The sequence below is a fragment of the Onychostruthus taczanowskii genome, unplaced genomic scaffold (assembly GCF_017590055.1).
Source record: "Onychostruthus taczanowskii isolate IOZ18803 unplaced genomic scaffold, ASM1759005v1 scaffold161, whole genome shotgun sequence".
Lineage (NCBI taxonomy): Eukaryota > Metazoa > Chordata > Aves > Passeriformes > Passeridae > Onychostruthus > Onychostruthus taczanowskii.
The window spans coordinates 519,088-533,633 of record NW_024498807.1 but is presented as its reverse complement, the minus strand read 5'-3'; the positions used below and the strand labels follow the sequence as shown (position 1 = coordinate 533,633).

Below are 14,546 nucleotides of genomic sequence, written 5' to 3'. Positions count from 1 at the left end.
TTCCTGACTACAGATTTGAGTTATCCTTTTGAAATGCCTGGGCAAAAAAATTTGGGCTCATTTGGGCTCCATTTTAATGTATGTTGAGAAGACTGAGCACAAAGCACATGAAAATTTCTCCAAGAAAAAAAGGCAGAACTTTTTTCCATTGCCTTGCCTTTTCATTTCAGGTGTTACATTTCTATTTTACATCCACACTGCTCTATTCAGCAGGGTGGTAGCTAGTCCCCCACACACCTCACAGCAGACCCACACTACCTTGTTGGGTTGATTGACATCGTAATTTGTCAGAGATCCCAGAAGGTGCTGTAATCCGGGAACATTGTCATCATTGATGGCATGAATAATAGCTTTCATCACAAAAGAATCTTCCTCATCCTTGCAATTAAATGTGAAAGAAGAAAAATTGTTAGCTTTCAGAAAAAATCCGTATCTAAACAGCTGCCAAGACATCAAAAATTTAAAACCTAAATTTTTTGAAATATTTTTCTGTAAAAGAGTGCTTCGGCTGCAAGTTATTATCTTTCATGAAGCACATGGCTAGCATGTATGCATGTTATTTGAAAACCCACACCAAACCCCCAGCATGTTTTCCAGTAAAATATGCTTCCCTCCTCATCACACACAAACATGTTACTCACTGAGATTCCACACAGGTTTCTTTAGTTAGGTGTGGGGTCTTTCCTCATAGGAAAAGTGATAGATTTCAATAGAAGCAATACTTGCATAAAATGAAATTATTCCATGCATACATGTGATGACTAAAAAACCCAAGAGGTGCATGGATACCAGCTGAAGTATCAGGTTTTGTGCCATCCACAAGAAAGGTGCTTTGGTCCAAGCTTTCATCTATTCAAATGGACCAGTTAAAAATCTAGAACCTAACTAATAAGCCTAGATACCTCTGCAGGTGTAACTTTATTTTTCTCCTCTGCACTAGACTTTCAAAGAGCTGAAATTCACAGAGCCCATTATTTTGATTGCTCCTACCTCCTTCCTCCTGAGGTTTCAGATTTTTTAGGACACTAACATTTGGGCTATAATCCTTTCTGCTGGAACACAGGTGTGAAAAGCTGATCCAGTGTTAAAACGAATACAGATAGCTGGTGGGGGGGGGCGGTGGGTAGAAAAAGGAGAGCAAGAGGAGAACAAAGAGTACAGAAGCCAAAAGATAAGAGGAGAAAAAGTGGAAATGTGAGCATGGAGTTGCACAGGAGGGACATGAGGAAGACAGTGTGCATGAAAAGGGCTTTGCAGAATTTTTGAAGTTTGATCATCTTAAAGCACAGAAAAGATTATATTGCCCAGCTCTAAACATATTAACACACATTCCTTGCTGATCACAGGGAATGTGTGAAGTGTGTATTAAAACTTGTAGAGTATGTTAAGAAGAATGCTTTTGGATTTACAAGCATTTGCAACTACAAAAAATACAATAATTGCTCCTAACTGCAACTCTAGTTATATCTAATACTACAAACTGAATGCTGGCCAACTCTAAAGTTTCCTCCTTAAATAACTGCTTGTTGTGACACTGCTGTCTAGCATTCATTGGATTTAAAATGGTCTCAGTGATTTTGAATATTTGGTGAAAAAAAAAAGGAATATTATTTTAATGTACAAAATGATGATGTAAATGATGAGTAAAATTCAGATGACACTTTTTCACCATATAATTGCTACGGTACAAAAATATGCTCATGAATCCAGTTTCAAAACCAAGAAATAAATTTTTGACACGAGGTATCAGCCTCAACACCGTAAGTTAAATATAAAGGTTTCAAGATGCAGAAGATCAAACTATAGATAACTGACCTTTGTAACCTGAAAATCTATTTCTTCCTACTTATGAGATTAGTTAATTACGCAAATTTTCAAGACACTAATATTTCTGTAAGTTAGAAATTGGCAAAGTTCATAGGCAATAAAGAATTCTAAATATATATAAGAACACACTTACCAGAGTATCATCACTTCTAGCGACACTCATGCTACTTCTGGACAAGAAAGATCTTGATAATCTTTGGCACAAGGATATTAAGCGCACTGATTGCTTTATAAAAATAATAAGAATAAAGATATATGTAAAAAAATTAGAAAATTCTGATAGGATGCTATTGCAGAGATTTTAAAAGACTTAGCAAAACAAACAGAAGTTTGACTTCAACACTCCATCTGCTTTTTATATTGAATTTGAAACCTTAACTTTTGTTATTTATAATCCAGCAGAAGCACAAAGCAAACAATCCACACACAAGCATTTGTATACAGATCACTGACAAAGAGGTCTTCTCCCATACTACCATACTCAAGCACTTAATTCTCAGCGTCAGAAGAACGTGTTTCTTCTTCCTTCTTTTCCACTCTCAAATGTGCTGACCTTTCCCTGGAAGAGGCAATTCTACTGCATTTGTATCACCAACATTTGATGTGTTATTGAATGACTTACTTTCCATTTTCGTCGTGCTGCAAACTTCTTGAATTTCTCCATATTCACTGCAGAAGCTTTTCTGCTGAGTGCTTGCTGAGTGTCTTTTGGCTGTGAGCAAAGGCAAAATAAAGGAGTTCTAAAAAATTCCATAATTTCTGCATGTAAGTCTCTGTCTCTCAGTGATGATTTTCACTTACATTATAATAGTACTCCAATCATACTGTAATAATGAAGTAATTGTAAGCACATAATTTTAATATTCAGAGTCTAGTCTGGCATACAGATGGAATTTCTTAAGAAAAATGCTGTAAGGGAAATCCAGACCTAAGAATGCAATACTAAAATGTGCTTTTTTATTTTAAACAAAAAACCCCTTCAAACATCAGAACATTCAGTCTTGTCCTTCCCCTCCCTCTCTGGTAGAGGCATTTGATTTCCCAGATAAATCCTGTCTTCTGGGAAGATTTCCTGACTGATTTTAAATGCAGACAGTCTTTGTTACAGTCTCAGTGTAATCACCTGGACACTGCTGAAAAATTACTCCCTCCCCAAACAAAATCACATCCCACCTACCAGTACAGCAAGCTCTAAGCCCTCATCGTTTCAAATTTTTCTGGGCTAATACTAAGCACCAATGATTAGTGGATGTACACCAAATTTTGCATTTTATGATCCCATTCTTGAAGTAATTTTTACACCTTCCCTGCCCATGGAAATGCAGGGTGGGAAAGGGGAAAAGAGGATATGACCAGTGGAGTGGGATTCAAATGTCTGGAAAGTTAAGTTATAAAGCAAAGTAATAGGGTACAGAACAACCTGTCTCTTTGCACGAGCGTGGAACTTAGTCCAAGAGAGACCAACTTGCACAATGCTTTCTTTATTGGTTTAAAATATCATGTCAATATGTCCCACACATTTCAACTATATCTGATTACCTCGGCAGAAAGGCAGCAAAGCATGGTCAAATTGGTAGTTTGGCACTTACGTGTAGAAATGCCTACCCTCGGATGTTGTACTGTGAACTGGAGCAGTTGTGGCACAGATAAATATTCTGCTAACTGATTCTCTAGGAAGTCGAATGGGATCAAAAGCTCACTATGCATCCCCACATCCTGGGAAATCAATAGCACTGAATGTGTTTACTACTCACAATCAGAATGTGATACAGAATTAAGACAATAAACTGCCAGGTAGTACTGCACACATTAAGAAGAATGATAGGTACCATTTTCTCCCTCTCAGCCTAGCAACTTCACAACAGCTCAATCCAAACCAAACACTGAAACACTGAAGAAAGAAGTGGACCACCACATCAACTACTCTCTTCAGTCTAAGGGGAAGGACAGCAGAGATATTACTAGTTTTTTCCCAGTCTAAATAAGGACATTAGAAGAAGAAAAATTACTGTGAATTGGACTGGGTTCAGAGACTGTATGTTTGTTAGTGCAATGCTCTTTGAAGATTAGCTTCTCTGTCTGCCCATGACTTTAATTCCCATAGAGAGCTACTTCCCTACTGCTAACTCACATAGAGCTTATATTAATGAAGCCCATATTCTGCATGTGTTAGCTTTCATACAGACAGCTTTCCAAAACAGTAAGTTACATTAAACAACTATGAAAATATTCCATGTTAAGAAACTTGAAAAACATAAAATGAAGAACTGATTAAGAGAATGAGTGGCACGCTAACCTTGATCCAAGGATGCAGCAAACTGTCTTGAATAGTCATTCTCTTCCTTTAAGAGAATAAGAGATAAAGCTGTCTCAGATATTAATAAAATACATACTGGTTTATGTTTATTAAACTATAATTTCCACGTATAATGTAATTTTAAATACTAGAGATGCAAGTGCCACACAGAAGAAAAACAACTCACTTTGGATCTTTGACTAGAAGTCTTCGTATAAAGTCTTTAGCTAGGGCACTGGTATTACTGAAGAATTCTTCTTCAAATTCATAATTCACAGCAGACACATTTGCCAGTGTTTCCTGTTTGGTTTCTCCAAGAAATGGAGATGCACCACTTAGACTGCAAGGGAGACAGAACATTCCTCTCAGTACATGTTGTAACATTGCTGCTTCAGCCCTCTGAGATCAAATAACAGTAGAAAGAGAACATTTCTCTTTTCCATTTTAAGGCTGCAAATCTACTTTCAGGAAGATGTGAAGTAGCAGGGCAAAAAACTTTGCTGTAATTTCAAAGATATTAAGATATAACTGTAGGAAAGTCACCTACAGGTTTGAAGACTGTTTCCCATGCTAGCTCAATGCTGATTAACAGCAATTCTTTCAATAATTATACTACTGCTTTTAAGATCACACAAATTGAATCGTGATGTGCAATCCAAATGGTTTGATTTGTACAGACACCACCAACACCCCAGAGGATAGAATAAGAATTAAAAACCAACAGCATTTGCAAGAAACACCCACAGATTTTGGTACTTACAGAATATAAGTTATTACACCAATGCTCCTGGATTGAAGGAAAAACAAACAAAAAAAGGATGAGGGAGAGGAGAGAAAAATAGATGGAAAGAGAGAGAGGAGAAAAAAAAAAAAAGGTTAGAACATAAGCATAATCATGAGAGATTTATTTCAAGTAAGATCCAATAACTTACCACATATCTGCTTCAAGACCAAGAGGCTCATAATTTACTATTTCAGGAGCTAAAGGAAAAAGCAGCAAGGTAAGTACCTAGTCAAAGAACAGGTATAAGTCTCACTCTGAGTCCATGTATGTCAGAGATAATCAGCTAAATGCTGATAGATTAAACCACCTTAATGCAAGTCTAATTTGAAATCAAATGCTATAAATTGCATATTTAAATTTCAAAATGTCACGAATTACACACAAATGTCATAGTCTGTAAATCAGCCAAGCCAAGATAAGTCACAAATACCATTTCACAGACTGAAAAAGGATAGTTTGAAGAAACAACAGTTTTCTCACCAACAAACTCTGGCGTTCCGAAGATATTTTTGAATTCATTTCCAAAGTCAATTTTGTGCGCTAAACCAAAGTCAATAATCTTGATTCGAGGCTTTGGTACATTCCTGTCCAACAACATTATGTTTTCAGGCTTTGAGAAGGAGGAAGGGGGAGAGAAAGAGAGATTATATATAGGTACAAACAGTGGACCAGTGTTTTTCACCTCTGAACATTTGTTTTTACCTCTGTTAGACACTTGAATTGTATTTTAGGCAGAAAAATCCTGTCTTTTCCTATTATGATCTAACATGGTTAAAGTAACTACAGTAAATTAGGATTTCATGTTGATGTTGAAGCGCTGTGATTTCCACAAGGCCAAGATTTTTTCTTGTAGATACCACAGTTGCAGTTTTCATGTGGACTGACCCTAAGTGAAACACACTGTCCCCCAGTAAAGATCACAGGCCCTGTGCAGCAGCCATTCCAGCACTGCTGGGAGCTTGCAGAAAAAAAAAAAACTAGTTACTGGGTTTGGTTTACATTAGTCCCTGAAAGAGGTTTCTTCCACATCACATAAGCAATCAGGGAGGTGCATCTTGTTGCCTTTGGATCTTCCAGGGAAACTTCTGGAGTGGTCCAGCTCCCAGATTTTAAGGCTCAATACACTTAAAAGAAAGGAAGAAGAGCAGGTTCTCCTGTCTTGTCTACCCTATTTTGAAATATGGACTTTGCATTACTTTACACCAAAGACCTGCAGAGCCAGAACAAGGAAGATGAAAAGCCAGGATTATCAGCAAAGGGGGCTGTTTCTACACTGCATCACTTTAATGAGCTTACAGAACCAGCAATTAGTCTCCAAGTCCTCTTATGTCCATAAGCTGGAGTGCTCTGAAGAGGTCCTGTAGCTACATCAATCCTGTTCAGAGTGTTATGGGCTTCTGGAGTCATTAAGGACAGCTCTTCATTGTCACTCTTCTTTTACCTTTTTTTCCCAATCACAGGACCTGATATGTGCAAATGTAGTTTTATTTCCACCCTGCATTTCTATTGCACACTTTCATTGGTCTATGCATTGCTGCCTACTTTAATGCACAAATTTTTTGGTATCCAAGGATGACTTGTTCAATTACAAACACAGTGGCAAAAATTCACATTTCATACTCTAAGAAATACATTCCTTTTTAGCTTTACAATTTTTTCTCTTTGCTGACTGTCATACAAAGACCAAATATATTACTGAGGTGATGAGGATAAAACTGGAAAAGGTATGCTTACACTGAAATCCATTCCCTTCATTACCTCATCCCCCTTTCAGAACTACATTTCAATTGTAATGAAATAATCATGCCCTTTTTTTCTCTTACAGACATAGCTGCCCACTTCAGGAGACTTCAGGGAATGTTTAGTTGTCTGCCTTTGAAAAATAAAAAATATGGGGGAAAATGTGCTGAAATTGAAACATTGAAAAGCAGTTGCTGAGTTTAGATACAAAAAGCTCTGCTTTCTTATCAAAAGGATGCAATTTACAACTTTTCTGAAAACAAACAAAAAAGCCACAAAAAGGGAAAAAGACAGAAGTGGAAATCTGCTGCCTGCTCCACAAAAAACCTTGTACTTAACTCAGTGCAGTTTCAATTAAGCACCTAAAAACCCCCACCGTTAAAAAAGGCATCTAGGTCAGAATGTTTCACCCAGAATACATTCACATTTAAAAAAAAAAATCATAGTCCTCATTTTTATTTCAGGTTTGTTTTCTCAGAATGGTTTAATTTTGTCAGAAGGTGCCATTTTCCCTGAAGAAACACTTCCCAGACGGGAACTATTTACAGTTCAGTAACTTCTTTCCAATGGCTGAGCTTTCCCCTGTCTACATAAGCTAGCAAAACAAAACTGTGGCCAAGATCTTCATGATGACTGATTTGTGGCTAGAATTACAAAAGACTTCAGTGGATGTTGATTACAGTTTAAGTTTTTATCTGTTCAACACACCTTAAGATCAAAGTGGGCAATTTGCAGAGAGTGGAGATACTGAACACCATTAAGTATCTGTTTGAGAAATTCTGTGGCTTCCTCCTCCGTGAGAGATTCTTTTTCAGCTAAGAAGTCGAAGAGCTCGCCACCTGCAACACTTGGAGAGTAGAAGCAGAGTTATTGACAAGCTTGCTTTAACCAGTGGGTTCCTTTTATAGTATAGCTGTCCTCAAACCTTGAAAAGCCTTGAAAAGGATCCAGATTTCAAATATCAGAAAAAAATTAAGAAAATTATTTAATTCAATACCCAAAAGACTTAGTAACTCCCTCCCTTCCCCTGAAAAGAATACAGTAAAAAGAGTCTTACTTTCAGACAAAAAAAATTTAGAAAACCCAAACAAACATAGTTAACAGTATTTAAATTTAAATGAAGTAAAAGCCTCTGTATGCGCATTTAAAAGAATATAATTAAATATGAAGTAACAAGACTCAAAGCATACTGACACAATGGGACATGACATAATCTAGAAAATAAAAAATTAATTGGCTCATATCAGTAAAACACCAGATTTCTATACCCCCATTGAAAAAAAAAAATTAAATCTTATTTTGAAATATTTATTGGCAGATGTCCTACTATTCCGTTTCTAAACTCCCTACAACATCCACCTTTTGAAAATAGATTCTGTTTTTGAAATACTGTATTACATGCAGCACCTATATTGTATTTGTACTCTAACATGATGAAACCTTTTCTACAATGAAATGTCCTTAAGACTGTTTCCAGCAAGTGTTCTAGCCCTACAGAAGAAATAAAAGAGGTAAGACTGAGTACATAAGCACATCTGGATTTTTGCATTTGAGAGAGAGGAATAAAGAGAAGATGATCCTCTTCTCAGCTCAGTCAAGCAGCTCTTAACCCAGTCAACAGCATGAAGAGATACTGAAGTGATAGAACTACAGCTATTCCCAAATAACAGACATATTTCAGCTGAAGGACACATGACTGCCCACTGTGGCAAACTACTTTTCCCATCTGTGAAAGCATGGGTACTACTTAGAAGAGTCTTAGAGACTGCAAAAATGATCATAATACCGCCTGTGTTTTTCATTGTAATACTAACACAAATTCAGAAAGTGCACCCTATTTTTTATTGCTTTTCTGCAGCAAAAGAAAATAATCTGTTCATGATTTAAAGCTCTGATTATGAAGCATGAGGTGGTGATTAACATATAACAATAGGTAAATAGTTTGGGCAAATTTCTTGAAATAATTTGACTTCTTTATCATGTCTACTTTTTCAGGGACTTAATCTGCATTATTGTAATGCAAATTGCATGAAAAGTATATTTTAATGAGTTCTTGGAGCTTTCATTGAGCTGCCTAGACAATAATAAGTATTGTTTTGGGTATTATTTTTGTTGCAATATTTTCTGCATGAAAGCACTTATTGAAACAAAGTGCCATTAAAATATAAGAATTATAGACTGTAAGGATGAGAGGTCATTTTAATGTTTTGTTTTTTTTTTGGTGTAGAGACATTAAAATGGAGTTTCTAATTATTAAATCCAGCTTGTTATTTTACAGACTGCTCAGAAGTGTCTTCCAAATGCACACACATGCATATTCTCTCATTGTTTGCTCCTGACTAAAAAAAAAAAAAAAAAAGAAAATATTTTCATGCTAATGTCTGTATCTCTGCAGCACTGCGCTAAACGGTGACATTCATTTCCAATTATTGGGTTAAAGGCCTTAGCATCATGTGAAGCTTGCTTCCACATGTTTACAAGAGGATGTTGGCTGCAGTTGTTGGGTGGCCTGTACACTGGAGCACAGCCCTTCCACATGGAACAGGCAGACCCACTGTGGCAGCAGCCATAGCAAAACCCATCAAATGTAGGCACTCAGCGTGGCTTGGCACTGAGCTAGCTGTCACAGTCTGGGGAACCAGAGAAGATGGATCCTCAGCTGAGGAAGAGCTTATAAGTCTGCACCAAAGACTGCATCTGGTCCCATTTTTCAAGCAGCTGGAAACCCTGCAAAACAGCAAAACTCCGGCTGGTGCTTAAACCATTCATCAGCCACCACAAATCACAAGAGAAGTACTCAGGTAGGCATTTGCAGCAATGGCCTCTCCAAGCACTGTGCTGTCCACCCTGCAGTCTAAAACAGACTGTGACAGTGTCACACAGCTGGTGTTACGCTTCATGGCTGGCAAACCTTGCTCTTAACTCCTCTTGGCATTTTAAAGACATGCAGTCCGTGAAACTTAATAGTCATCTATGAGTACCGCTTATTATACACATTCCCTATAGACCTCCCCAAAAATACTTAATTCCTAAAGTTTGCAACTGTTCAAGATATCTGCATTTGTGTAAAATGGAAAGAGCCTCTTCAGTTTCTTCTTATCTGCAATTATTCTGAGTCTGTACTGCTGAGTACTATTATTCTGTCTTTACTACAGATTAATTGTAGTGACCTTTCTTTAATGACACACCATAAGCCTTATAATTGTGTGCAATAAAACATTATCTGTGTTTCACAGCTGATATACCTTATACCTAGTGCTTGCAAATCTCAAAGCTGAGGGCTAGAGAAGGTAAAAGGCTTGAAATTTTTTTTTTTCTTTTTAAAACTGAAAGTTCAATAGCAAAAGTGATAGATTTTTCCAATCTGTTGCATGCTTCTTCGATGCTTAAATACTGTTACCCTAAGTGACTTGGCAGCTCTTGCTGAACGAGTAGGCGAGTGAGGAGGGACGAGCTGTAATGCACTCTAAGTGTTGTTCCAGAAGCAGCTGTACCCCTGGTCCGTGTGACTCTGGCGTGCCCCCTCATGTTACGCATCTCACTCTTGATGTCTAGGAGGAGATCCTGCGTGGGTACACCTCAGAGAGGGGGCCGTTGTGAATTCTCCCGCTGGTAATGCCTCATCTGTGGGGGCGAGCCCTGGAAACCGCGTTCCCCTGGGGTGCTGCCATAGCTGGCAAGCACAGTGCCCATCTAGCTGCTCCTGCTGCCTACTTATGGTAGAGACATAAAGCATGACAGAAAGGGGTTTTTATAGTAAAAGCTTGTACTAGCATGCATGAGGAACTTTACCTGGAAGCTCAGAAATGCCTGGCTTCCCAGAAAGGTACCTCTGCGCCAGGCAACCTGCAAAGGAGGCCCTTCTCACATGCGTAAGGCAGTGACCCATGTCCCCATGGGAGGTTGCATTTTTCAGCTTCCTCTTCATGCTTGTCAAGAGACTGCATATTCCTTGCCCTTTTACTGACTCAAGAATATCTGATGTTAAACTGTACTACCATGGGCATACAAAACCCCATGGTATTGCTGCAGGGCAATCTTCGAGTGAGTCATGGAGGGTTAATACAGGTCTACACTCAATATACTCTACAAGTTTGATTTCCACAGTTAATTGACTGAAATACAATGTTCTCAGATTTATCAGCAGAGATGAGTTTCACAGATTTTGTAATTTTGGATTATATGTGTAGAACAAATAGATGGTCTTGACTAGATTTCCAGATATCACAGATGAAGAAATGGCTTAGAAGAAGCCAGTAAAGACACTGGCTGTGTAAGCCTTCACCAGCATCCTAAAATGCCGTTGGGTTGTCGAGTCTAGTCCTGTGCCTCAGCTAGTGTAGCAGAGTCCCACAATACATAAATACTGCATGTTTTTGTAAACCAGAGTCACCTTCAAAGCAGAGCAAGAAGGCAAGGAGAGGGCCCTATGCCACCAATGTGGATATCCCATCTCACACACAGAACCAGTGTTAATCGAAAGAAGAAGGCATAGGTAATTTCATACATCAGCCCCTTTGACTGCTCTTTATGAAAATCATCTTCTATCAAGAAATACACTGTTTCCACCCCGATTACCATGGGCACTTGTTTCTAAATTATCTTTGGGGATGCTGATGCACAAACATTCTGCTGAAATCTGACTGAAACCAGACCATTGTGTGAGTTACCCAAGCCACACAAACTGGCTCCCAGACTATCTTTGGGCCTCTACAGAGGGGCCCACACAACCAACATCTAAAAGACTGCTGCCCCCAGCCACCAACTGGATAAAGATGCTTCCTGAAGGGAGCAGAGGCAAGAGGTTCACCAAGCACTAGTGCATCTTCCTGTAGAAGACTTTGGAGTATGTCTACCTGGTATCCCCAAGAAGCACAGAGCTTCTCTCTGCTCAGTTTCTCAGTTTGCTGAAAGGAATTACCAGACAGCTTCCTGATCAGTTCTTCTGTGCCCTAAGACAACTCTAAATGCTAAAATGCCAGTATGTAAATGATGGACAGCAACCTATTAACAGAGAAAATTGATTACAAGTCAAGTCACGACTAAATTCCTTTAAGGCTGCAAAGCCTCCATGTTCTCCTTCATATACTGTTTTCCTCTAAAGATTTAATTCATTAATGCTCCTGTATAAAACCTTTCTGTTTACATTTATATTTAGTAATAGTTTTGCAGTCATAATATACTGTTCAAATATCATTCTCAATAAAATAAGAGTTTGTTCTTTGTGGCAGTCACATCTTAATTCCACCTAATTCTAATGCATTATTGACCATGTTATAACACAGAAAGTCATAAGGGCTGAGAAAATCTATTTCATCATTATAACACAACTTTTTATATTGTTTTAAAGTAGCAGAGCACATGTTTTTAGAAGTATTTTGCATAAACATTTTTACTAAGAGCAAAGCTGGTACGTGTTATTTCACTGATACTTCCAGGCAGAAGTGCTAGTTTTTCTGAAATGAGAGAAGTAAATTAAAGCTTTCAGCTGTGTTCTTTCTTACAAAATGCAATAGTGGTAAAAGCTTTTCCCAGCCTCCCCAAAGGAAGGCTGACAGATGTGATTGCAACCCACACACCTCCCTCTGGGAAATAAAATACATCACGCCCATGGAAAAAGGATTTCTGTATAGTGCTTCTGCAAGTTGCCAGGCTTTCTTAACTATGAAACAGAACTATTGCCAGATCTCAGAGGAAGTCATTATGGGAACCTACTCGGGGAACTTAGAATCAATTAACCTTCAAAGTCAGCATGGTCACCTCATAATGACTCAGTCATATGCTATGATCACACTGCTTATTATGCAATAGCACCTAAATGATAATTAATGATTATCTAAGGATTTCTAATGAATTTTAAAATCTACAAATGAACCCCAAATCTAGGCCCAAACCCCTTGAAGAAACATTTATCTTGCTTAGATTTCAAAACAACATAAACTAAGTTAAAGAAGCGTGCCATCAATTTATTCCAGTTTTAAAACAGATGCAATTTGATAAATTACCTGAATCCTTCTCTAGTCCAAACACTTATTCTGTCAACTTGTAAAAGAAATGTTTTCCGTAGGGATTCTGTGGTCAAATGTGTCTTATAGGACATCTAGTCATGCAGTTGTCAGCCTAAGACTAGACTCATATTATTACTTCTGTTTTATGTAAGAATAAAGGGGGTTTGCATCCACTTAATTTCACTGCCTTTATGAATCGTGCAGTTACCAACCCACTCCTCAGGAGTACAAAGTGTACCAAACATTCTGAAACAGCAGAACAGGGCTGCTAGCTCATTAAATTACCTACTGGCTGAAAAACATTGCAGTTCAATTTTTCTTTATATAGCTACCAGAAGAATGAAGACATGTTCCAGCATCACCACACCTTCTAATTTTCATTTGTCCAGCTTCTATTAGAGATATCAACTGTCATGAAATCCTCTCTTTAGTGTGTCTAAATTTTTCAATTATACTGAACAAGAAGCATTGGCCTCAATGGCCAGCCAGAACACACACCAAAACCTGGACTATAATTTAAGCAGTTAAGTCCCAGTAAGGGGGATTGGCTGGGAGGGGGCATGAGCACTCCTATGAATCTTTTCTGCACTCAAACACCACTGGTATTTAGGTTTTCATCACTGAGGTTCCTGAAGTGCCCAGAGTCTGCATACAGCAGGTGGTTACCGTGGCCCACCAGAGTGCCTTAGTATTTTGATCTCCTCTACAACATTCAAATTTAATGTATGAGGAGCATTCAGATTTAGCAAACAAGACGGGCAATGATTTTGCTCAGGGACGGCAGCACACAGAAACCAATTCTGTCTTTGAGACCTGCTCACTGTGTGGCAGAGTCACACCAGCTCTCGAGCCTGTCCTGTCGGCCCTGTCAAGCCTTTTTTCTAACCTGCCTACATATTCTCTGTGCATCTACCTGTGGGCCTGGAATTTAGGATTTTGAAATCCAAAGGCGGCACAAGATCTACAAATTAGTGTCACAGAGTGTGCTAACTGCCTGCTACATGCCAGAAGCACCAAATACTTAATCCTCCTCTCAAATTTCAGCGCAAAGCCACTTGATAACGACTTTCATATTATTTATGTGTAAAATTTACAAAAATCTCAGAGGTATTTCTACAAAAAGACAACTAACAATTAAGGAAGCCCTGTGAAGACTTCAACCTTCTCTGGAACACAGGCTTTAACTCTCTTTCTGAGCATAACTGTAAAAAGTTAAACTAAAGCCCTAATAAGATAGAAGAAGAATTTAAAGAGTTCACAGTTACCTGCCCTTATTTGCTGTTCAATGATCAATTAATGAAATTTTTTACACAAGAATCTATCATCCTCTTCTTGCACTGTTCTGCTTTGATTAACAGTATGAAGCTACCACCAAAGTAGAAAGTCAGAGACAGTGTGAGGCACAGGACGAAGTCTAAAATAAAGTTTATGCTTTCAAATGAAGCATAAATCCTAGTATTTAATGCACAAATGCTTCTAATACCTTCAAAGCTTTCTAATTTTTAAAAATGTATAAAGAAGATAATTGTCATTCAGAACCATGCTACAAGAGATAACCATCTTAAATTAAGATTTCAAATTCAGAAATGAAGTTATGTTTTTTGCAGAGAAAAGTATGAATTCCTAACTTCACAGCTACCAAGTAAAAGGAGTCAGGTATTGCTATCAAGCCATTTTTAAAAAACAGATCACCTGCATTGCTTTTGTGAATTTTAAGGAATTACTGTAAATGCAGGATGAAAATATTTATTTTTTGTGTTGCAGCAAGAAACCATAACCAAGGCTACACAAAGAACCACAAATGGAGTTTATTTTACATCTGCAGTCTAAATAAAGTGGAAGAGAAAATAAAATGGAAGAGAGAAATTATGCATCCAAGGCCAGAAAAAGG

At 37.9% G+C, this 14,546-nt stretch overlaps 1 protein-coding gene across 2 annotated transcripts in view; it reads right to left on the bottom strand.

Annotated features, from left to right (window-relative positions):
* The window catches only part of DAPK1 (death associated protein kinase 1), an 85,254-nt gene that overhangs the window by 26,823 nt on the left and 43,885 nt on the right, over positions 1–14,546 (bottom strand). For both annotated transcript variants that reach the window (XM_041399482.1, XM_041399481.1), the window contains exons 3-11: positions 7,356–7,494; positions 5,388–5,517; positions 5,056–5,104; positions 4,884–4,910; positions 4,311–4,463; positions 4,124–4,169; positions 2,450–2,539; positions 1,961–2,053; positions 259–378 (exon numbers count right to left, since the gene is read on the bottom strand). In XM_041399482.1, the coding sequence (XP_041255416.1) occupies positions 259–378; positions 1,961–2,053; positions 2,450–2,539; positions 4,124–4,169; positions 4,311–4,463; positions 4,884–4,910; positions 5,056–5,104; positions 5,388–5,517; positions 7,356–7,494 (847 nt within the window). The remainder of the gene's footprint in view (positions 1–258; positions 379–1,960; positions 2,054–2,449; positions 2,540–4,123; positions 4,170–4,310; positions 4,464–4,883; positions 4,911–5,055; positions 5,105–5,387; positions 5,518–7,355; positions 7,495–14,546) is intronic.